Source organism: Panthera onca, chromosome B4 (assembly GCF_046562875.1).
Source record: "Panthera onca isolate mPanOnc1 chromosome B4, mPanOnc1 haplotype 2, whole genome shotgun sequence".
Taxonomy (NCBI): Eukaryota; Metazoa; Chordata; class Mammalia; order Carnivora; family Felidae; genus Panthera; species Panthera onca.
Window position 1 is genome coordinate 56,622,499 of NC_138345.1, and position 25,605 is coordinate 56,648,103.

At 35.7% G+C, this 25,605-nt stretch overlaps 1 protein-coding gene across 21 annotated transcripts in view; it reads right to left on the minus strand.

The window, feature by feature from the left end:
• Window positions 1-1,944: 1,944 nt before the first annotated feature.
• The window catches only part of SOX5 (SRY-box transcription factor 5), a 1,011,771-nt gene continuing 988,110 nt past the window's right edge, over window positions 1,945-25,605 (minus strand). For all 21 annotated transcript variants that reach the window (XM_060659511.3, XM_060659513.3, XM_060659529.3 and 18 more), the window contains 4 exons: window positions 17,372-17,480; window positions 14,427-14,600; window positions 8,600-8,816; window positions 1,945-7,007 (listed from right to left, as the gene is read on the minus strand). In XM_060659511.3, coding sequence (XP_060515494.1) covers window positions 6,704-7,007; window positions 8,600-8,816; window positions 14,427-14,600; window positions 17,372-17,480 — 804 coding nt within the window. In that variant the 3' untranslated portion in view covers window positions 1,945-6,703. The remainder of the gene's footprint in view (window positions 7,008-8,599; window positions 8,817-14,426; window positions 14,601-17,371; window positions 17,481-25,605) is intronic.

Genomic DNA, 25,605 nt, shown 5'->3' on the forward strand with positions numbered 1-25,605 from the left:
CAAGAAAAATAAATCTATTTTTTCATAAATATTCTTTAGTTCAGACATTGGACTAATTCATGCTTCCCTTCACCTCCATTGCTATAACTGAGGTTTCAGTGATGGTGTTAAGTTATAAATAGGGCTGACTTCTGAACTTTAAAATTTGGTAAGAATGACAGTGTCCTGATGTCTTAAAAACACATGTGAACGTCCTCAAACACCAACGACTGAAATTGGCAAAATTGAGATAAATGAAAAAAAGAGAATGAGTTTCTTTTCACTATTGCCAGTATTTTTTGGTTGTTGAAGGCATTGACAGTAAGGAAACAATCCGTTATTGCATGCTTGTCCTAAATATTCCATAAGAAACTAAAGTACATAAAGGCCAAGAATAGAATGCTTCTAAACTGAAGTATCACAGAACAAAACTAAATGAACTTTATTTGGTAGGAAAGAGAGGGTGGTGGTTGGGACTTAACACCTTGAGTGATCAGGTTTCATAACCAGACAAGATTTTCCCTGCCCACTTACAGTTAGCATATCCTGATAATGCTGTTTTTTGAAGTAACAGTATGAGACTGTGACCAGTGTAGCCATAGGTGGTCTATTCTAATAAACACTGCATGGGATGTTTATCTCTTCACTTCTACAATGGATATTTTCCTTTCAAATAACCTCAGTTCATTTTGCAAATACTAAGTGGGCGTAGCTTTGTGTGTTTCAGTTATATTTTCAGTGTTGCACTCGATTGGAGTCTCTGAAGCCTCCTGCTTTGCCCATGAACAATGCCAGAGCAGAGAAACAAGGATAACACACACACAAGCATGGTACTGGGGTACTGGTGGATCAAAAACAATCTACCAAGTGACAGATCGAGAGCTTTTTCCAAACTCTTGCTTCTTTCTGACCCTAAGCTTCAAGGTTTTCACAGAGGCTTAAGGTTAAAGTATGGTAGGGCACAGGATCTGCAAAATTGGACATGCAAAGAAAGTCAATAGGAGAGGAAAACAGCCCCACCTCCTGGTTGTTTTGAAATACCAGCGTGTGCAGCATGATTATTTGGAGCTGTTAAATAGCAACAGCTTTATCTCTATCCCTAGAGATTCTGATTGACTACATCTGGAGTTGGGCCCAGGAATCTACATTTTTAACAGTTAATTCTGAAGCAGGTGGTCCATGGACCAGACTTTGTAAAATACTTCTGTTAAGGGACACAATGGGCAAAGTGTTAGTAGACTATATCCTCTTTATATACTTACTTTATATTTATTTGGACCACATGCTATCTGACCTAGCATCTTGATACTTATTTAAATACCAAGCAAGCAACCAAGGAAACAAACAAAAGCCCCTGCAGGAACCTATTACACATAGAGCTATCAAGATAGAAAAACATCATATGGTGAGAAAGACCAGCAAAAATGGTGGCTTCTCTTTTTTAACATTTGCTTTAAAAATTGAAGGTAGAATCCAGAAGCTAACTTAAGAGTGTTGAACAATTTAGAAACACCCATCATCCTAAATTAGATACCAGCAAGGTGAAAATTATTTCTAGTTCTTAGCAATTTCATAACCTAAAATGTGTATGCTTTCTATACACACAGGATAAAATAGAATTCTAAAGTGTAGAAACCCTGCCCCAATGATAGTGTCAAGCTTAGGAGAAGAACATTAAAAATCCTTCAGGCTGTAGGATCTTAAAGAGTATTAGACTCCATTACCTATGAGAGCTATAGCTTTTGACCTTACTGTGAAGCTAGGAAGGGATGCCTTATAAAAAGGTCCAGGGGTCCTTCTTGCAATGCCCACCATGAAGGACTAAACCCTGAGCTCTCAGTTCAAAGTCAACTTCAGGAAGTGGGGGTAATTTATATTGAAAACTAAATGGCTTTCCATACTTTTACTCTTTTCATAATAAAAGATTATACCCTCATAACAAGAATTGTGAAAAGAAACACAGTATAATAGGTAAAGAACACATTTGCTGTTTTTATTGGTGCCTTGCATGGCAGTAATACTGAAAAAAAGAGAATGCAAAAACAAAAAAACAAAAAACAAACAAAAAAACAGGTTGGTGGCAACCCACATCTTTTTTTTTAAGAGTACATAAACTCCTGTTTTTATTGTGGCATGAATGGTAACATAAAACCAAAAACATGAAAATATACAACTTATATTACACTATGTGTTATGAACAAAATATAAATCTATAACTCTATGTTATATTTACATAATTATTTATTTTATTAAATTTCAAGTGAGATGGTAGGTTGCACATACTTTGTTTTAAGCTCCAGGCATTTGATTGTCTCTTTTCTATTTTTTTTCCCCATTTTTACTCATAAAATCCAAAATGTTAGACGGACTAAGAGCTTTAGAGCCAGTGGAGCTGTATAAATACTGTTTTAGTGAACCAGTGACAGACACACTGGGGAGAACAGGAATCAATCAGTAGAAAACTTAACACAACATCATCTTCAACTTGGGAAACTGATAGTTATAGGAAACTTTAAAATTAAATACTGTAAAAGCCTGTCTAAACAAAAACTTATGCCCTATACGACAAAGAGATATCTGAACCACTTTAAGTGGGCTTCATAATTTTCCTTGCAGACCCCATAATTTTTATTTTACTATTAACTTGATAGACAAATATTTTATAAACCTGTTTGCAAATATACAGTTGTTTATTACAATTCAATAATTTACCCATTAGAATGAATGAAAATGTAATTACTTTTGATGTTTTAAATGTGATATAAGAGATTTCTTCTGGAAACAGTAACAACTTCTGGATTAAGAAAATATCTGAAATTGGGACCACAAAATAGTTAAAGATAACTTTCTTTAAATGAATTAAGGTAAAAGTCTACTCCAAAATCAAATCTATGAAATAATTTCATCAAAGACAACTCTTTTATATTTGTTCCTTATAAGAGGGTTTGGTTTCAATAATAGTTATGATCTTTGGGAGGGATTTTATATATGGTTAACTTTTAAATGCAGATGCCAAATAAATGTAAAAAATCGACTTAAGTAATTTAGGTACAAATGTACTGAAGAACAGTTTTGTATTTTATCCAATTGCCAAGCCAAAGTATTTGTATTTTATCCAAGTAACCAGCCAAATTAGTAGTATCTTGTAAATGAGCAACTTGAACCTATTTTCTCCAGTGATATTCTCTTAGATTCATTTTAAAACATGACTATTTTAGATGAATTGATCACAATAGCCATAAATCAGAATTCAGGCAAGATTATTCCTCAGTACTGGGGTGAGTGTGTGCGTGTGTGCGTGTGTGTGTGTATGCATGTGTGTATGTGTTTGTGTGTGTGAGAGAGAGGGAGAGAGAAAGGGAGAAAGAGAGAGGGAGAATGAGAGGGGATATATGAACGGGGAGGTAGGAAAGGATAGAGTAGGGAAATGTTACCTTCATTTCAGTTTGATCTTCCTCTCATTTCCTCAACTTTAGCTTTTTTGATCATCATGGGGCACAGAAAAAGAATACAAGGTTTTAGGATCCTTTATAAAAATGATAAACCAATCAAATGCCAAAAAGGCAATGTGTTAACACAGTAAGTTGCTATTCATAGCACCTTTTATCAAAGGACATCAAAGCACTTTAAACATCAACATAATTTTTTTTCGTTTTCTTTTGGGGAAAACCAAGGCAAAGAAATTGCGACACCCAGCGAATCCTATGTCAGAACAAGAGAACAGAACACAAGGCTCTGGACTTCCTGTTTTAGTCCACCATGGTGTAGTCTCTCTGACATAAACCTAACTAAATAAAATCAACTTCTGAATTTCAGCAGTTAAAGGTCACCATTAACAATTTCATTTTCCCCTTCAAATAAAACAGAACAAAAAACGAACAAAAAAAGACCACACAGAAGTGTTTTGTCAACTCACTGGTAAGTGTGTTGGAATTGGTTTCAGCTGTGATTGCCCTCGGTGGCATCTACCTGGAGCTAAAACAAAGTATTCTTGTAGCCCAAAGTAATGAAATGAAAACAAAGCATCTTTATAACGTGGTGTAAAATAAGTATCCAGCAAACGTGAGAGGTGAACCCACATAAGAATTTAACAAAGACGAAGAACAAATTTTTAAAAATCTGTTTTCACATTGTACATAATAACGATATAAAACGAGTGTCTATTTTTTTCCTTATCCAGAGTGCTTAAAAACAACAAACAAAAACAAAAAAAAATGGCTCTAGATGACTGTGGCAATTACATAACTAAAATGAGTGATGAGAGCATAAGTTAATTAAGATTGAACACGACCCTCCTATTCACTCCTTTGTATGAAACACCAGAACTTGACATTGTTGGGGCCAAATTTTTAAAAAGGAGAAAATGTACTGAAGGAGAAGTAAAATTGTGTGGGCGAATGTGTGTGTGTGTGTGTGTGTGTGTGTATAAATATATATATATAAATGAGTTGGAAGATGGGAATTTGTTTTAAATATCTAACAGCTTATTGGCTGTACTTCCAAATCAGAGGAGAATAAAATAGAGAGGGAGAAATAAATTATACATAACTTACTAATCTGGGAACAGCTGACCATTATTATTATTATTACTATTATTATTATTATTATTTTATCATCATCATCATTACAACACTAGCAAAAAGAGGCAGTTCAAATGAAAATACAGTCATCAAAAACAAACAGAAAAACAAAACAAAATCTCTGACATGCAAGATATGATCAGCTCCTCCAAGCAAAACCCCAGAGCAAGTCTTTTGAGAGAGAGAAAAATAAAAAGGATTTTTTTCTTATTTATATGTAAAAATCAAACTTTTGGGTCAGGTTTGAGGGGTGAGATAGCAAAATGATGACTGGAGTGAAAACCATAGCACATCCAAGCTCCTGGTTGGAGTATTTACTGTCTGATGCCTCAGCACAAATAATGGCAATTGACTTTAAACGATTTTGCGTTTATTTGTACAAGCCCTATAACTGTCGTGGCATTTGGTTGGCAAAATCTAAACAAGCGGTTCTGTCACCATCAGTTGTCGCTCTATGCACATACTCTGCTGGAACCAAAAATTGGCCTTCAGTGGATTCCTCTTACAGCGAGTGAAGAGTTGTAGCGACGCTCACTAGGTTCAGCCCGGCTCCATTTTGTTGGGCTGCAATGACTTTTAATCAAATCCTGCTCTTTATGGTATGGGATGCACATGGCCCACAATTGTGAAATGCAAATGGCCTCCGCCTCATTTCATGGAGAGATGAAAAATACCTTATAAAATCATCAGTTCCATTTCCTGATCAGGAAAGGATGGAATGTTGAAGAAATAAGCTAATTCTGTGTTCCTGGAAAATGGCCAAATATATTCAAGGAAAACAATGATTGTTTTGCTTGAAGTTATCAATAGGAAAAACAAACAGAAATCATTAAGTAACAAACATTAGTGGAACCAACTGATCAGGAAAAAGGGACATCTGGGAACAGTTTGCTAGTAGCTTCCATGTTATACGTGCACACCTCTATTACACAGGGCCGCCCAATCCATCCAATAATCATATTAGAAATTTAAAAATATAATTTCTGAGCCCTATCTTGGTTGTCATTTGAAGTGCAAAGTCAAGGTCAAGGTTGCTTCCAGACCAGTCACTTAGGAGGATGTGGGATTTCATCCCCAGATGTGGGTTTAACTCACAATGGTTCAATGTTATTCCTATTAGTACCATAATCACACACATACATACACACAAAAATCCAAGATCAGAAAATATTTTTTCTCTAAATTTCTTATGTCTCTCTCTCTCTCTCTCTCTCTCTCTCTTTTCACCTGAGAACAGCACCTACAGTTTCCATTAAAAAAAAAAAAGTCAAATCTCACCAGCTGCTGGTATTTCAGGTTTTCCAAGGGATTGTCTAAGATATAACACTGTCCTAACTTAAGAAGGAACAGGAAAAAGGAAAGGAAAAAAAAGGAACTGGGTCAACACTTCAGTACAAATTTGGCACTTGCTCAAAGATGTAGTGTGGTGTGCATTAGACAAAGAAAGTCCTCTGAAGAAAATAATTGCTTATTTTGTGGTGGATAGCAAGGAAGTTAAAAACAGGCTCTTTTTCCCTCTTCCCCCCCATGCACAGACTTCCATCTTTAAAGTATAGAGATGGAGAAGGTGGAGAGAAGTAAAGAGAAATTCATCTTTCTTTTTTTCTGTCAGGTGCATTACAAAAAAAAAAAAAAAGAAAAGAAAAAAAAAGGAAAAAAAAAAGGAAAGGAAAGGAAAAGGAAAAAACCCAGAAGCCCCAAAAAACAAAACAAAACTTATTTCTTTTTAAAAATTGTAGCACAAAACAACAAAACACATTCACAAGCCACTTGTTGGCACTGTGTACCTGAGTGAGAATTTCTAGAACATTGTAGAACAAACAGCCATAAAGTTTATTAAAAAAAAAAAAAAGTTGACGGGTAAGACTTCAGTGCTTGGATGTAGCAGCTGAATTACTGGCATTATTTTACCCATAGCTTATTTCAATCTCTTGTTGTTGATATTGTTGTTTGCTTGTATTTTTTTTTCCTTTCCAAGCCTTTTGAGGCTGAGGTCTATTAGTCAGCTGATGTCCCAACTATTTAAGACTAACAGTTAAAGTAACAGTCAGTGTATGAGAAAGTTAATGTGCTTGGCCACTGGTAAGGATGAACCAGCTAGGGCTTCTTTAAGTCCTAAGGTCACAACCATTTTTTGACCCTTATCAGTTGGCTTGTCCTGCAATATGGTTTTCACTGTCACTCCCATAATCTACATCTGGATCATCTTCTTCCTCATCGAACTCATCATAAATTTCTCCGTTGATGTCCTCAGCCTGTATCTCTTCTTTGATATGTGGCTCCTCTCCTTTCACACCATAAGTGCTCTGGATAACGGGCATCCCAGGCTCGGGGCTGCTAGACACGCTTGAGTGCTCCGAGGGCAGGTGAGGGGAGGGCATTCCAGCCATGGCGATGGCTCCAGGGTATACCACACCAGCAGTGGCGATGGGGATCTGTGCTTGTTGCCTGTCAGAGAGGAATTCCCAAAAATACACTGTGGGTGAAGGGATAGTCAGATGCAGGCTTTACTGTATAATGAATCTGCTCAGCTTGTCCAGTTCTAAACTACTGATTTTCATCTATTGCCCAACATCTAAAAAATGGTATCCTACTGTGATTGCAATAACTTACTTGTGTGTCATGCTTTATAGGCATTTACATGGGTTACCCACCTGATCCTCAAAATAATTTTTATTCCTATGTTCCCTTATGCAAAAAACCTGAGGTGTAGAAAGATTAAGCAGAAGAACCTCAGTCCTTGACCCCAAGTTCAGTTTTCCTTCACTATAACACTCAGCTTTTTAGAAATAAAGATAATTCAATTTTAATGGGGAAAAAAAAAACCCTAAAATATGAGAGCTCTCAAAATAAAACTTGACTGCTCGGAACTCACCGGAACTGAAGAGTATCACATTGTCCACTTGGTCCCTGCAGTAGCTGGGGGGACAGGAAGCAGGGTCAGCCTCGTGGGTGCACAGCTCTGCAGCTGGAAAGGGCCCTGGGCTATGAAAGATCCTATGCTTGCTTTAAAGTTGTTGCCACAGTCTTGAAATTCTTAACTTTTTAATAGGAACCCCACACATTTTCATTTTGCTGGGAGCTCCTCAAATTATGTAGCTGGTCTTAGTGGGAAGAGATTAATAGATAGTGTTCATTTCTTCCTTCTTTCATTCATTCATATGTTTACTATTTCCTCAGCAAGTGTTGGGTTTCATGCTTGGCTTTGAGAAGAGTCACGCGTCGGGATATAAATCATGGGCCAATGGACAGAGCAGGCAGAAAGAGGGAACAGGATAGAGCAGACTTTATGAGTCTTTTTCTAAGGTATCTTTCAGCCATTTCAGAATGGTATTTATTATTATAAGCAGCTGTTGGGATCTTACTAACTTATGTTCCAGATATAAGCAACTTTATCTCTGTGCTTTCTGAGAAAATTCTGCAGAAGCAATGATGTTGCAGTTAGCCTAATATGATACTGTAGACAGCCTTGCCATAGGAGGCAGGGTAAAACCTCCTGAGAACTACACTCTTAGTTCGGAAGACAGCTTTCCCATTCACAACCCTGTGGTGCCCTAAATAGAATCCCTACTTTGTGTGATCTACAAAGGCCACATACGTGCCTTGATAGCCCAGAAATCCCCCTATATTCAGAAGTGAGTGTTTCTTTTGGAAAAATTTTTATGTTGTATTTCCTTAACAAAGATGTTGCAGAATTTGTCAATGGGAAGCCTTGGAAGTAATAAAAACCAACAAAGAAAAGAACCAATAATACTTCTAAGTTGTTAATGACACGCTTCAAAATTATTTACTATCAGATATTTTATCTTCAAGCCAGTGGGAGTAAAGCTCACACTAGAGCCATTGTTCTAGGAACTCGGGGTGGCTTCATATGGATGTATTCTTTTCAGGATCACGTGGGGGCCAGGCTAATTTCTGAAAATACATTGAGGTCAAGTTCTTTTTCAAAATGCTGCTTTACAGCTCAACGAATATGGTTCACATCCCATTACGCATAACAAGAAGTGTTCCCCATGAAAAAATGACGGAAAGGTCCATACCCAACATTGAAGTATTGCCGCATTTCCTGCCGCCTATTCCGCATGATTGCCTTGTATTCACCGATGCGCAGCTTTTTGCCATCCACGAGGCAGGTGCGCTTTGGCCTGGGTTTGTATTTGTAGTCAGGGTACTTCTCCAGGTGCTGTTTGCTGAGACGGGCTTGCTCCTCATAATATGGCTGTTTCTCTAGGTTTGTCATAGCTTTCCAGCGAGATCCTATGAGGAAAAGAAGGTTAGGATTCCAATTTGCACAGCTGCTAAGGACAAGAAAATAAATCTAAAAAAAAAATGTTGGCTAAAGCCCAGAAAAACATAAAAATGTGTTTGATTAGTGAACTATGACTCAAGAGGTGAGATCTCACAAGAACAGGGGTGTTGGTGGCTGTGTAGAGCAAACTGTGTACCCAAAGGTACAAACACTGGCCAATATATTTTTTTTTCCTGGCTGGAATGAACAATTTAGCCAAAAGCGTATATATTTACTTAAAAGCTCACAGCTAATGTTAAGAATACATCTTTTATTTCCACATTAGACCATGATCTAATTCAACTGTGAACTGAAAAATTATGCAAAAACTTATTACATATTTTCAATCTGTGGCTAATTATCTAGTTAGTATTTTTAAGTGGGGGTGCATTACTTACTACAAGGGTTCCTAACATATATAATTCTTCTCAAAATGTTTAAGTATGCTTTCATGAATGATTGCATTTAAAAATTCATTTCATTAAAACTTAAATTACAAAAAATTATATTAATGAACATGCACCAGCTAACTACCAGGTGCTAGATAGACACTGCACTAAAAACTTCACATAAGTTGTCACATTTTTAACTTTCATCATAATCCTGTAAGATAGCATTTACACCTATTTCCATAAATGAGAAAACTGAAGTTCAAACACATGAAGTAACTCACCCAAGGTCACACAATTATTAAATTACAAATCTGTGACTCAAACTCAGGTCTGATATAATTGAAAGTATGCTACAATGTATGTTTTTACATACCTACAACCACCTGCTATCTATGACTTAGCAGAGGTCAGAATTACAATAAGTATGTAAGGGGTAAGATTTTTCTCTTAATAAATCACTTTCAATAATATATAAAGATGTCACTTCTCGTGATATAGTTTGCATTAATAATGTCAAGCCAAATTGGTGTTCTCCATCTTTTCACTTTTGATTTTGGTTTGGACTCAACTAGGATTTCAAAACAAAACAAAACAAAAACAACAACAGTTAAAAATAGTTATGTTAATTCTCAATATAAACGTGATTTAAATATTTGATTCTATTAGTATGGCTATGCATAGTAGTAAAAGAAGTAGAAGTAATAATTTTTTTTTTTTTTTTATTAAACACGTGAGGAGAATCTGTGTGTAGATGAAGTGTGTTTATCAGGAAGTAATCAGTTCAACTCTACTCAAATGCACAAGGATCAAAATAACTGGAATTGTGGGTTCTATACCAAATACTTACAGGCATGGAAGCCTTTACCTGCCTTCCAAAGTCATCTAAGCAAGATCTTCAGGGTTTCGAATGGGTTCATTACTCAACCAAAATTCCATTTCTCAAATGCAACTAGCTCACTGATGAACCGTTCTTCTCTACAAATGCAGAAAAGTCCTCAATATGGGCTATTTTATTTATTAAAGGAATAGAGTAAAAGGGACAATATCTCTTCCCTTAGAATTTTTTCCTATCAGAACAGATGTTGCCTGGGTGGGTATATCCACATAGGTGTTACAAAAATTTATAAACAGATTTTTTTCCAATCTAGACAGCCAATATGATTTTATTCTATTTACTACAGAAATCCAGGTTACAGTTCAAATCATAGAGTTTATTTTTCCATTCCTTTCTCAAACTTGTGTTTCAATGGCCACATCCTAAATTTGTAGGTACAATCTCAAACTCTTTATTGCCCAACACTATTCTCTAGAGGTATTTGAAACCATCATGTTATTCTCAGGGCAAATATAAATACAGGTAAAGCTATAATACCATTGAACGGGGTCAATTCTTTTTGGGAAGTTTCTTACAAGTATGTATAACAGAATTTTGAACCTCAGATCAGGGAGTGTAAAAGTGAGCTTACCAGAAATAATTTAATTCATAGTTATATAAATACACTGAAAAATGACCAAGGATGGTTGACTTTAAAATTCCCTATCTTTATCACCAGGCAGAACCAAGTAACTAGCATCCTCAATTAGAATAGAAATTGCTAATGGTACTTCTCAATGTCTAAATGTTTCATAAGCTCAAAAAGGATATGGTTTTCTAAGGAAAGGGAATGTTTATGCCTTACTGTAACCCACCCTGGAATGTGAGAACTCTTTTTAGATTTCCTACTATGTGCACCATGGTGTATTAATTACTGGATACGCAGTGGTGAATCATTTTGTTCCTTATCTTCCTGAGGCTCATATTCCAGTGGAGAAGAAATACATTAAACAGCTAATTAAAACATTTATTATTTTAATTATAAGTGGGGAAAGTACAGGAAGCTATGAAAACATAAGGAGTTGGGTCAATCTTTTGTAGGTCAGGAAGGTTTTGTGGAAATGATTCCTATAGGAATCAGAGAGGGAGAGCTTTCTATGGAGGAAGAATAGAATGGTCAGGCCTTGCAGTGGGAAGGAGGATTAGAGGAACTTAAAGACAGTTGAACTGTCTGAAATGCAGAGGAAAAAGGGATATATATATACACACACATATATACACACACACATATATAGGATAAATAAAAGATACATATTTATATAAAGATAAAACAGATACATATATAATAAAAGATGTGTAAATTCTTAGACAAGCTGGCTTCTAAATCTGGCATGAACTGGAATCACAACATATTTAGACACTTGATAATATAATTTCTCCGGAAGTATCACTGAATCCTAAATTACATTTTAAAAGATGGCCGGAGCATAGTTCTAAGTCTTCTTAAAATTAAGAATCAAGATAGCGAAAGTGGTGCCTGTAGTTGGTAAAATGGCCAACTCTGCTGTTTTATGACCGTGCGGAACAAATGGTGTTTTGGTTGGTGGCAACTGCAGTTTTCACTTTTGAAAACTAACTTTTGAATAACTAAATGACCACTGTGGTGTTGGTTTTAATGGCTTTGCAGGTACAACATCCACTGTATGTAGCTACGATGTAAACATTGAGACACACTGGATGTGAATGGTAGGAAAGCATTTTAGGTATCTCCAAAAGAGACGGAAACATCTACTTGATTTAAGATGTGGCTGGTTGCTTACCCTGGACCACGTACAGGGAGTAAGTTCTCTGCTTTTACTCAAAAGCCTAGCCTTTTACAATGAAAAAAAAAACAGAGAAGGACTTTTGGGTATTCCTCCTGATGACAAAGAGGAAGATTCAATAAAAAAAATATGATGTTCATAATAAGAAAAATAAAAGTCTTGAAAGTGCTCTTTTCCTTTCTAAATCTGGCGATGCGATAAAAATGAAGAGTTTGAGCTGAGTAGCATCGTCATCTCCATGGGGTCTGTAATGAATTTGCACATTTTACTCCAACTACTGTATATCTAATCAGAAAAAGATGTCCCCCATTCCCTGATCTAGCGCCAAACAGTAAAAGGTGATTCCTTATGTTAACAATTTCAGCAGAATGGCTTATTAAAACCAGATTTTAGGGTATTATAAAATGCTTAGAAGCCCTTTAAAATGTCAACTAGGATCCCCAGAGACTACGTAAAATGTCAACCCAGCTCAAGCGCCTGTTTTAAGCAGAATGAATTAGCGGCATGCTGTCGGAGGCTGTTATCCAAAACAATCAGTAGAGAGGAAAACATCAAGCTTTCTTTGTACTTTTATATGAAATGGGCCACTTAGAATGATCTTGTGGATATTTGAAGATCACTTATTTATTTGAAGCTAAGACCAAATATTGAGGTCCCAAACACCTCAGTGTTTTTTTTTTACTGGATATCTTTAATTAATACAATTCTATTGAAAAGTCCAAAATTAGACAGCACTCTTTTTTCATGTAACCTATTGTGATTTAACTATATGGTCATCCTAATATTCTTTCCTTCAAACCAGAAAGAAACTCTTGTAGCTAGCCACCTCTTTCCCATAAAGTCTTTTCCTACATCTTCTAAAGTATTTCACATCATCAAAGCTGATATTTCTCTTATACTTAGGATAAAGTTTGAATCAGTGATTAACATTTTCCAGTATTCATATACATGAATTGAATGATATAAAGACAGTTTAAATAATCTCAGTATTTAGTTCATTTTTTCATTTTGACATTTTGGGCTAATTTTGTGATAACTGATATGTTAAAATATGGAATATTTTATTCATTTCTAGAGTTTTCCCCAGTGGAACAGATACATTTTTTAAAAATGGAAAATTTCATATGGAAGGTAAAATATGGTCATAAAAAGAAAAAACAGGTCAGAGATGGTAGCAGCATAAAAATATGCATTTCCTTTTGAACAGTTTAATTTTTTGAATATATATATATACATGTATATACATATATATATATATACATATATATACATATATATATATATACATGTATATATATATCCATAAATATTCCCATTTTCTATATACCTAAAGCTTTACATACTCTTATCTTTTGAGATGACATTAATCTAAAGATTTCAAGATCATTTTAGATGAAAACTGAGACATAAGTTCAAGTGGTTGATGGTTTTTTGTTTGTTTTGGTCTCACTACAAATGCATGCTGTGAACTGGATGGCATCTATTACCACCCAGTAACATGAGAATTTGAGAATATGGGAGCATAAAAACACAAGTATATGTTTAGTAACCACTTTTAGATGACCAGTTCCTTAATGTAAAGGATCAAAAGGAGCACTTATCTGCGTTAAGTACATGTAATTCCAAGTGCATTATGGATTTTAGTAAAGCTTTAGTAACTCAGAGGAATGTCACTTATTTGTTGGAGCCCAAATTTACTGATCGAGTTAGGTATTCCTATTCTGTTTTTGTTGTTTGGCTCCTAGCAGTCAGAGTAAATAGTCAAAATTTGCTTAGCTCATCTGGTAGCTGGCTATCTGGAAGACGAGCGTGATGAAGATGAGGACGATGACAATAACAGTGATGATGGTGTCAGGTGAACAGCACACACAAAATGGAATCTTTGTTCCTTTTTCTGGGACTTAAACTGGTATACGGTAAGTCTCTTTATAATACTCTTACCTCTCGCCCATATTTCTGTGTGCTTTAGTGTCTATGTATGTAAGGCAAATATGTACTTTATTATCTCTTAAGTTGAAAGCTGCAACGGTAGGGAAAGTCCCTTTTTACATGCTGCTGAAAACGGGCTCAAGGCTACTAAAAGTGTAAATTAAAAACTGCACACACCACATGTTCTCGTGTCCTCTGACATTCTAAACTGATTTTCAATGATAGTACCAGAACAACCATCACCTATGCTTCCATCCCCAGCACATGAAGAATTCTGTAGTTCAAAGGAAAAGAATGAATATGGTCAATACCATTATCACGTAGTTCATACAAAAAGAACTAAGGACTTGGTACAAAAATTTCTAGATTTTAAAGAAGAAAAAACATTACCACAGTTAATATAGAGGTACACAACTAAATTAGCTATAAAAACTGGGCCCATTTCTCAACAAACATGAAATGCTCTGTCGTCAGAAGAAAAGGCTCAGTAATGGTGCTTCTTTTTAGAGAAGTAGATAACATGAGCTGCCTGGCCTCCAAAGCCAGTACCTTTCAACAACTGCATAAAACAGAATTGTACATTTATTCCATACATCATGTAACCATCAATAAGTTTCTTACCCAATATCTTGCTGATGTTGGAGTTGTGCATGTCAGGAAAGGCTTGGAGGATTTTCCTTCGCTCATCTTTAGCCCACACCATGAAGGCATTCATTGGACGTTTTATGTGGGGTTCATTGCTACCACGCCCTCTGGATTCTCTATAAATTCTTGACTCCGAAACTCCAGCACTTCCTAAAAATAGGGAACATTGCTTCATGTTAGTGTTAAGACTTTTGGCAATTCTCTTCTTTGCATTACTATCGAATATTTGTCTGTAAAATATCTATTCTAGTATATTAAATATGAATAAAGCAAGTATATCTGCTAATAGTATTTTCAGTTCTTGACACAGATGCTTGTTTATGAAGCTTCTGATTAAGCCCTGTAGTGGCAATTGTTGTATCTGCATTTTCATTCCATTTCTAATATATTTTTCCTTTTTTTTTTCTTCAATGGACTGTGGACTGTTTCACCATTTACTTTCAAAAGGACACGAGAAACCTGAATACGTGATCTTTGAGGCAAAATGGAAAGAGAACAGTTGGAGTATACCGGTAGGCATGCTGGCACTGTGTAAATATTAAATGGGTGAAGAACCTCAGAAAATTGTGAAACACTAGCACATTTGGCACAATGGACTACCAGTGAGGTTGTGTCTCTGCTACCTAAAGACGGTCAGAACATAGAGTAGTCATGCCCTTTTCCTCTCTCTGAGGTTATAGAAATAAAATGCTGCTAAATAAAACTTTGGGGTGAAAATACAATATAGATAATCTTCTGTAATGTGTTTGGCATTTCTTTGCAATTTTGTGCTGATAAATGCATGAAAGATGCTGATGCATCCATGATAGCCTGCTCCCCAGAAGATATTTGAAAATGGTAGGGAAAAAACAACCAACAGGTACACAACCGTGGTTTCTTAAGAAGTCTACAGCCACATATTTAAGGTGAAAAAAAAATTCATTCCCCTGAATTTTCTCCCTAACATCTAAAGTTATCCGGAGACCCCCTGAAAGTTCCCTTCAAGACTTATGACAATAGAACACGACTGAGAGTCTGGGTAGAAACTTTGGGAGCTGCATTCATTCCTCCAGGCTTTGCATGACTTTATAGAATAGTTTCACCAGACTAAACAGCTTCCAGAGATACCTGAGTTTAGGCAAAGAAAATCAGGAGAAGCATAAGAAAACACAGAACTGTGATACTAAGTATTACAGGGTTATCTTTAGAAAATATGGAAGAGATGTATTTTGGTAGCATATAAAATGTTTAAATAATTTGGGGATTTCTAGAGCTTGTATCATTAATCAAAGCACTGCTTTTTTCTTCTTTCTTCATACTCCTCTTCCTTTCTTTTCTCAATTAGAAGGAATAGGAATCAACCAGAATTACCCAGACTTGAAGACCTCTATAGCAGCAAACAAAAACACAGCATACCTGTTGGTGGAGTTTCTCATTATTTCTCATTCATAGTATGCTCTTTGGTCTGATGAAGATTGGAAAATATTTTGCATACACAAGCATGACTGAATTTAACAAATAACAGCAACAAAATTGTTGATGTTTTAATGCTGATTACTATGCTTATATTTTATCATGCTAATACAACTTAAAATTTATGAAATGTCTTATTACCAGTCATTGTCTTTTTTATTGACATAAATGAGTGCTAATATATGGCAACATCTTCCTAAAATCGGTTTGTAACTAGCAAATGATCATTTGCACATCTGCTTTTTCTTGTTCTTACACCTTACAGCAACATAAGCAATAAAATGAACATAGTGTAACTTCATCAAAGCTAAACAAGCTCTTTATATGTACTTAGGCTAGGTTTATCTTAAGCAAGTGATGTGGAAAATAGAAGGAAATGATTGGATCCAACAGGCTAGGACAACACTGACTTTTGTTGGATATCCAATTGAATAAGATTCATTTTGATAAAATTATCTGGCTACATGGTCAAGTTTGGCTACTTTTGTAGCTGGTGCAGAACTGGACTTAAAAGCAGAATTGGGGGCCAAGGTACAGAGTAGACAACTAAGTATGTTGGGGAATTCACGGCAATCCCCTCTGTCCTAAAGTATGCTTCCTAATGGTTTGCTCTGGTGCAGACTTTTCTACATGCAGGGAACTTCCTGTTCAATAGTAACACATTTGAGGACAGTGCTCTTAAAATGCGTGTTTGGTACTTGACACTGGAGGGAGGTTCCTAGCTGGGGCTCAAGGTGAGAGGAATAACACTTTCTTCTTTTTCTTTCTTTCCTGTGCAATTAAAATTAGGGTATCAATTTCATTAGTTGTCATTTTGGATTTTAGAATGTTCAGAAATGATGCAGACAACAAGAAGGCATGTGAGGAACGCATGAAGCTGTGTAGCTGGCGTTCTAGTTGGGTTACAGAGGGTAGGGATGACACCGGACTGTACAATAGACAGTATAAGAGGGAAGTGTTTCAAAATGAAAAAAAAAAAAAAAAAAAAAGGCTCAGTATCCACTGAGCCTTGTATTCTGGTCAAAATCTTACAAATGACAACTTGAAAATGAGCAGATAGATACAAATTTCTGAAAAGTTTGCTGAAAAGAAATAGGGAAGTGAGACATAGATTAGACAGTGACTGTGAGTATTTGCTTTAGAATTGTGCCATCTTGAATCCAGGATCTGCCTCTGGTACTTACAGCCTTGTTATGTTGGGGGAAAAAAAATGATTCAAAATTCCCAGGGGCCAATCTCTTTATTTTCAATAGTATTTACTTCACAGGTTGTGCTAGAAATTAATGAGATGATTTGTGCAGAACACTCAGCAGATTGTTTGGCACATGGGAACTGTTCAGTACACGTGAGCTCTTATTGTAATGATCAGGTATTAGGCAGCTGTCTTACATACTTTTTAGTAGTTTTAATTGACGCTAAATAGACACTTCTGCACACTATTGGTATATATATGAATAATTTTCACAAACCATCAGAATCTCCACTCATATTGAAATCCATCATGGCATGGCTAAATTTTCCTTCTTCATTCTGTTTAACTGCCAGTTGCTGAGTCAGACTCTCCAGTGTTGTTTTTTCCTTAAAAAAAAAAAAAAGAAATTTATAATGAGAGCTCAGTCTGGAAATTATAATTATTCAAAGACATTTTTTTCTTGGGCCATATATAATACATTAACTCCTGGGAGGGACGGGATATTGATTTATTCACCTTTGCACATTCAGCACATTCTGCTGAGATAACTGAAGCAAATGATGAGCAGGGTTTTTGAAGGAACTCTGATTCTTAGAATCCCCTAGATAGTCTTGGCATTTGGGTTTGGTATGCCTAAAGGGTATATGCTGGGATCCCTGGAGACAATCTTCCTGAATTGTAAAATGTGCAGAGTAATTTCATGAAAAGCAACCTGTTTTGCACCATTTGGAACGCTCTATTTTTAGCCAGACAGTAGAAGTATAGGAGTGGCATGGGGCCCAGAGAAAGTCTTCCAATAGTCAGGTGACCAACTGATAGAAACATAATTCACAGTAGTGCCCTCTGGTTGCCATCTCCCTAAATGCCATCTGCATTCCTCATGCAAGGGTAATGAAGACGTTTAAATATTCATTGCTAATTGCTTGTCAAGTCTCTGTACATTCAATGTGAGTGCCTGCTACTTGGACCACAATTTGATTTGGATTGCTAAGCCAAAATATTGAGTTGGCGAATTATTTGAGATACAAATACACCAAAATTAGATCTGCAAAGACATCAAGTCATTTAAAAGCATGCAGTGCATGATTTGAATTCATGGAGAACATGGCATTACAAACAAAATTATTGTCAAGGAAAATATAATGCTTAATCTAAACCACATGAAATACTAAACTACTTCCAATTAAGGAATTGGGTGATTTTATGAAAAGAAAAAGCATACAATGAAAGGTTTACAACTTTTCTAGCACTTTCCGTCATTGCTCTGAGGATGATTTGGTTCCAAAACAGTTTTAAGGAAAGCATCTATTGGATTTCATAAAATTTGGTCAGGTTTATTTATAATTATTTACCTCATTTTCTGAGGAACACAGTCATGAACTGTTCAAATGAACCTGTATACTGCGTAACAGATATTGACACAATAAATCATCAACTATTTAGGACAATTGTATTATAGGTAAAGGGTCCAACTAATGTTCCCACCAACAACCATTAGGGTATTCAAATTCTTAATGTAGTACATGCTTTATCTCTACAACATCTCTCACAGTATTACATTTATACATACTAGAGAAAAATTCTTTCAAGTTAGTGGCCTTGGAGCTCCTATTCATCAAAGGCTGTACATGACTTAGTAGAAATAATATTTTTAATTGTCAATTAGTACAAAACACAGCAAGGAAATTGGAAACAAAATAGTTGGTATCAACTCTAGTTCTATAGGATTATATAGTACTAAGTTGAGATAAATGATATATTTAAAAATGTAGAACCTGATCCAATATGTGTGAAATTGGCATTTTCATCTAATTTCTATGTTCTGGATTTCTTTTGCTGAGAGAGTCTGCTGTATATATTCAGCTGAGAACAGGGGCACCAAGGACACCAGCTAAACAGATCCTTCATAGTAAATGTAGCCATTAAAATAGAAGACAGTTACATTAAAAAAAAAAAAAAAAAAAAAAAAAAAAACCTACATTCCATCAGCATGATCTGATAGTCTGCAGTCAATGAAGACTTTACTGCACTATCTTTGGGGAATGTACTAGGCATGGATCACCTCTCAGGTTTTGATTTAATGGTGTATAAGGTAATAATGCTACATATTTTAGACAGAGTTTTCCATTCTGAAGCAAAGTCTTTTAAGAAGAAAAAGCAAACTGAAGGCAATCGGAGTAGAAAAAGGATGAAATGTTAAGTGACTTCAAATGTTCTACGTTGGGCTGTGAACCTTGTGCCATCTTACCAAGAGGCTAAAATTAGCAAATGATGGGTAGGAAAATTGCCATCAGTTTTTACAGTAAGTAACCTCTAACCATCTACCACTAGAACATGCAGTATAATAAAATTATTTAATTAGTTACCCAAAATGGAATTTACAATATTTCTCAAGAGCAGGTCAGTGGCAGAGAGTGGAAGTTAACAGGGTAAACTGTCTTGTTTTTGTGACCCTTTGCATAGCCGATTCCCTGACATGTGAACAGGAAAATGAGACATGACTAGAGAAACTGGAGAATGTGCGATGTGCCTTTAATTAAAACACCTTAAAATAGGATGTACATCAAAATGGTAACACTTGCACATTTTAAAAACCCTCACTGACAATGAATTGAGAAGACTTTAAGGAACTGAGGTAAGGGGGATATTACAAAACCTAAGTGTTTATATGGTAAATATGTAGCACTATATAAAAACACAGTGGTTACATGGCAAATAATTACCACATAATTCCATATGAAAATTGATCCTATAGTAAATAAAAGTTTATATTCCGCTCTTATGTATAGAGATACATATAAATCATTATGTGGCTAGGAGTCTAGGTCATATACTGAAACATCAGAAGAATGAGTTGAATTTAAAAATAGTTCTCAAAAGGGGTGCCTGGGTGGCTCCATTGGTTCAGTCTCTGACTCTTGATTTTGGTTCAGGTCATGTTCTCACGTTGACCTCTGTGCTGACAGTGTGGAGCCTGCTTGGGTCTCTCTCTCTCTCTCTCTCTCTCTCTCTCTCTCTCTCTCTCTCTCCCCCTTCCCCCCCCCCCACTCTCTGTCTGTTTCTGTCTCAAATAAATAAATAAATAAATAAATAAATAACTTTTAAAAAACAAAACAAAACAAACAATAGAATAGTTCTCAACATTTTAAATTCAATCTATTCAGGTATACAGGAGGAGAAAGAATCAGCCAAATGTTATAAAGCACAAATGTTGGTACACTGAGAAGATTCCTCTAGTCCTGTTCCTTCCAATGCCACCATTCCCTGGTTGTCCCCTCTGCATTGTCATGTCTAAAATTCAATGATTTGCAATTCTGTTCCTTGGGTCAAATCTTTCTCTTCTTAAAAGTCTCTTTTCAAATGTGCCAATATTACTCAAACAGGTAATATTTTGATTCCCAAAGTCCTTATAATTAATCTTTTCTAAAAAGAGGCAGCTGAAACAAATCAAGCACAGTTTGATATCAGGTACAAAAGGGATAAATGGGAAGATGCCAAAAACAGTAAAACTCAAGAAATTGAGTTTGGGGAAGCAGAAAAAAATGCTGATTGGCAAAAGTGATAATTGTTCCCAAACTTAGACTCTTAGTCCCAATTGGTTTCAATAAAAAACAGATTATTCAAGAATTTGTACATAAGAAGAACACCTCATGTCCCACCCCCGCCCCAGCCCCCGCACTGCCCCACTATAAGATCAGTGTTCTTGAACACATATCCAGTACACCACTTTTACTTTACTGCCCTTCAATACTATCTAAATGCTGGTCTGAAACTGACACGATTCACTGGTCTTCTCTCCCCTACCTTTTTTCTATCAGAAACAAAACAAAAATGAAAGAAAAATAAACACATTTAAGGAAATACTTGCCAAAATTCTGAAATGCTCTGAGTAATCTCAGAGGGTGCAAACATATTAATTACTACAAATTAGTCCAAATAAAAAGGCTTGAGGGCATATAAAAAAGGACCAAACAAGATGACCTATATGCTTTCTCTCTTGAATAAAGCTAGCAATTGGATAACAACTAGATTTCTTTTGGAAAGATGATTCCCACCTGGCTAATCAAATCTTAGACAATTATGCAGGTTTACTGATATCAAGGGGAAACATTAGGTAAAGTCTGTTTTTACTTGAAAAATCTTCTGATCCTATGTTAAGTTGAAAGAGGATCCGAATGAATTATATCTCATCTGTAGAAGAAAATAAACTTTTAGATCACGTAGTTTGTTGGGATCAAATAAATCAGTAAAATCCCGCCTTCAAAGAACTATTATTAATATGCTAATATTCACTTGGGCAATTTGGCAGCTGGTCTTGGGCTCTGTGGCTTTTTCAATTGACTTGCATAGTAGAAAACAACACATTGTAATGTTTGTGCATGATACCAGGCAGTGGTGGGAATCAACAAGGAAAGCCAAGCAATATCTAAAGAGATGTGAGCAATGACTTGATTAGAAGTAGTCAGCAAAGATCTGTATGTTCTGAATGGCAAAAGACCATAGGGATTTTTTTTTAATGTTTATTTATTTACTTTGGGAGAGAGAAAGGGAGGGAGAGAGAGTATGCACACTGCACACATGTGTGAGAGTGGGGGAGGAGCAGATAGAGAGGAAGAGAGAGAATCCCAAGCAGGTTCTGCACTCTCAGCACAGAGCCCAACAGGGGCTTGGTCTCATAGAGCATGAGATCATGATGTGAGCCAAAATCAAGAGCTGGACACTTAAGCGACTGAGCCACCCAAGCATCCCAAAAGACCCTCGGGATTAATGGGAAATATTTGGAAATACAGAAAATGACCCATATAGAAAATAATGGGCTTGGGGACCAGAAACATCACATCTTAACCACACTATGCTCTACACATTAGCTATGTTATTTTAGACAAATCAATTATCCTCTCTGAGTCCCAGAAACCCTAAAATGGGGTTTAAATATAACAATAGATTCTCATCAGCTTAAAAAATGAAGATATATATGCTTTTAATATTAGGGAAAAAAGTCAATGAGGGAAATTGAAAAAATAAAGATTCTTTCTAGCATGTATGATTTACAGGAATAGTTCAATATCAGTATTAAATAACTTGTCATGGTTATGGTCTTTTATTTTCTTTTTTTTTTAAATTTTTTTTTAACGTTTATTTATTTTTGAGACAGAGAGAGACAGAGCATGAACAGGGGAGGGGCAGAGAGAGAGGGAGACACAGAATCCAAAGCAGGCTCCAGGCTCTGAGCTGTCAGCACAGAGCCCAATGCAGGGCTCGAACTCACGGACCGTGAGATCATGACCTGAGCCGAAGTCGGCTGCTTAACCGACTGAGCCACCCAGGCGCCCCATGGTCTTTTATTTTCTATGGCTAGAGCAGTGGACAAGTACTCATTTAAAAGAAGAATTTTGGTAACAACTCTAAAAATTGTTGAGATTTTTTTTCTCATTCCTCTTGTCCATTATCTACAATGATGTATTTAATCTTTTTTATTTTCCATTTGATGCTCAGGCATGATGGCTTATAAGTCTAGTACATACTTAAATTGAAATTTTCTCCTATTCCATTACTTCAACTTATACAGAAAATAATTAAAAATTCGCCATTTATGAAGGCTCAAATGAACATTCTGTTTTGGTATTTCACAGAGCAGTCAAGACAAAACAAAAGAACCCACGAAAACTCCATTTTAAGAGGTGGTGAATATTTCCTTAGTTACCTAATCCAAAATTAAACAATGCATGAGTAAATGGTTCCTCTATTACTCCTTGAAATTGGGATTCATATAAGGTGATGAGCTTTGCTCCCCAGCAGACACACATAGACAGAAAGAGATGGGCTGTGGATCAGCTATCATAATGGACATCCCTGAAATAAAGCTCACAAAGCTATAAAACTCATAAAAAGCACATGCATGAAATGACAAAATAGAGTGTGACTGTCAAATGTTGACTCAGTAACAGTTAAACTCCTTCTGGCTGCACTTTTTTTTACGGTCTACTTCTATACTAATGACACAGGAGGAAGAACGAAACAAAAAAGGTTTTTAACCCTCCAATTATGTGAGCCTCACAGACCACCAAAGAAGATGAAAGATTATTTATAATGTCATAATGATTTATCAGTTGGAGATTTTTCTCATAAGCTTAAGTAAAATATAAAGAAATAATGCATATGTCTATCCCCTCAACCTTTCAGTTTCACCCTTGCTTACTGAGAACACTGTTTTTGTAAGAAATAACCATCCACCTACATAATCTAACAGCACAAATGGGAGAAAAAGCTTTCTTGCAAATTGTATATAAATTATATACAAATACATACTCTCTCTTTCTCCCTCTCGCTCTCTCTCTCTCTAACACACACACACACACACACACACACACACACACACACACACACACTTCTCTCCAAGACTAACAAAAATGCAAATTGAAGAAATCACTCACTAATTTTACTCTGGCCAAATGTAAATGTATCCACTAGGATATTCCCAGACACGTTTACTCTGAAATCTGGTATTCCTTAGGAATATTTTCCAATCATTTTCTCCATCAGAGAATCAATCATAGAGATATGTGAGCAAAGGGGTTGGAAAGGTCCATAAATGTCCTCTAATCTAGTTATCTACAAAATCAGCCTTATCTAATCTTGATGCTTTCTTTTTCTAAATTCAGAGATTCCCCTAGTGGAGAAAATCATGCATCAGAACACATAATTTTGTTCCACAGTCTAATTTCCTTTTATGAAATTTGGTAGCCATCTTCATGAAATGTTTCCTAAAGCTAAGTATTTATTTTAATAAATATTTAGCCAAATAAATATTTTAGCTACATTTCTTAGAAACTTAGTTTCATCAGGCAATCTGATCAAATTGAAATGTACTGGCAGATCAAATTTTCTTTAAAAAGTATTGTGAAGTTGTAGATGGAATGGTTTTGAAGGAAACACAGTTAGTATGAACTCAAGTCTTAATATACACGAATAATTTTCCAAGACTTGTAGATGGAATTGATGAATGCAGATTTATGATTTTTAAATAATTGGTTTTAAAGCATGAGAAATATTAGGAAGCTAATGACAAATAATTCTGTTTTTCATGAAAGAAGAGAGAAATCTGAGGAACAATGACCTGAGCAGTTAATGGATATTCCAGAAAAGACAGAGCTGATGGTTATAAAAATTAGCTAAGAGCAATTAGTAGAGGATGTAGTGACAATAAAAAACGAGTATGGATTCAGTAACAAAAACAACGTTATAACGACTTCAGTTTATTTTTCTATAGGAATTAGAATGTGGACCATGATGCTCGATGGCCATAATATTTTGGGCTTTGGATTATGTTCCTATCAATCCCCTTATTGTCATGCTGGAGAAGTTGCATGGGGCCGATGAAAAAGAAAGTTGAATGAGGTGGGAAGAGCAGATCAAAAACATCTGTCTTTAAATATCTTAAGAATTAACTTATTTAAAAAAAATCAAGGCCTGGTATTGTGAGAAAGGGATAGAATTTGGTCATACGTAGTCAAGAGATACAACACTGACCAATGGTTTTAAGTTATCAGGTGAAAGATAATGAACCACAAAGAGTTGTCTAATAGTCACAAGTCTCTGTCCATTAAATGAGCTGCTCAAGATGTAAAAAAAAATTTCCCCTTTCTGGAGATTTTCAAGTATGGGCCATATGACCACCTGCCTAGCATATTAAAAATATGGAAGAGGAAACGCAACATCAGATGACAGGTTGGATTCAAGGCCTTTTCATTTTCTTTCAAACCTGCAATTCTACATCCTACTTTACTGGACACTCCCTAAAATAAAACTAAAACAATGCGACCAATGTATAAAACTATAAATATTTTCTCTATCCATAAATGACAGTTTCTTAAAAGTTTTTAAGTTTCAAAACTTAAGGGAACTCCACTTATAATGGAGAAACCTGCAATCATTCTATTATAGTCAAGGAAGATATTGCAAATTATGAAAAAACCTTGAGTTATTGAGGTACATTTTGTGAAGAGACTGTCAAATAGCAATCAGACTTACTGATTCAGGTACTTTGTGAAAGACACACTTATGTACCCAAATTCAACATTACTAATTTAGCCCTTAAAACTGAGTAAGTTTTAAGGAGAGAGGAAGAAGGTGCTGCCAGAGAGAGGCAGAAGGTGCTGACGCCTGGGGGTGTAACGCACAAAAAGGCCACTCAAAGCAATCTGCAGAAAACAAATCAGTCACAAAGAAGGTACACAGGAACACTGCCATGGCAAAATATTGGCCCTGGCTTATTTGTCACAGTTGTGTTTATGGTGTGTACATGTGGAGGAGAGAAGGCAGAAGAAGAAAAAAACTAAAAGTCAAGTTTTCAAATGTTTGTGTATGTGGTCAGCATCCAACCAAAATCTAAAAAAAAAGACTTTGTTATATTTCAAAGCAGGGCAGATATAGACACTGTGCACACCGAGTTAAATCAAAAGGGTCAACATGAGAAAAACAGGAGGCCAACAAAGAAAAATAATAGAATTT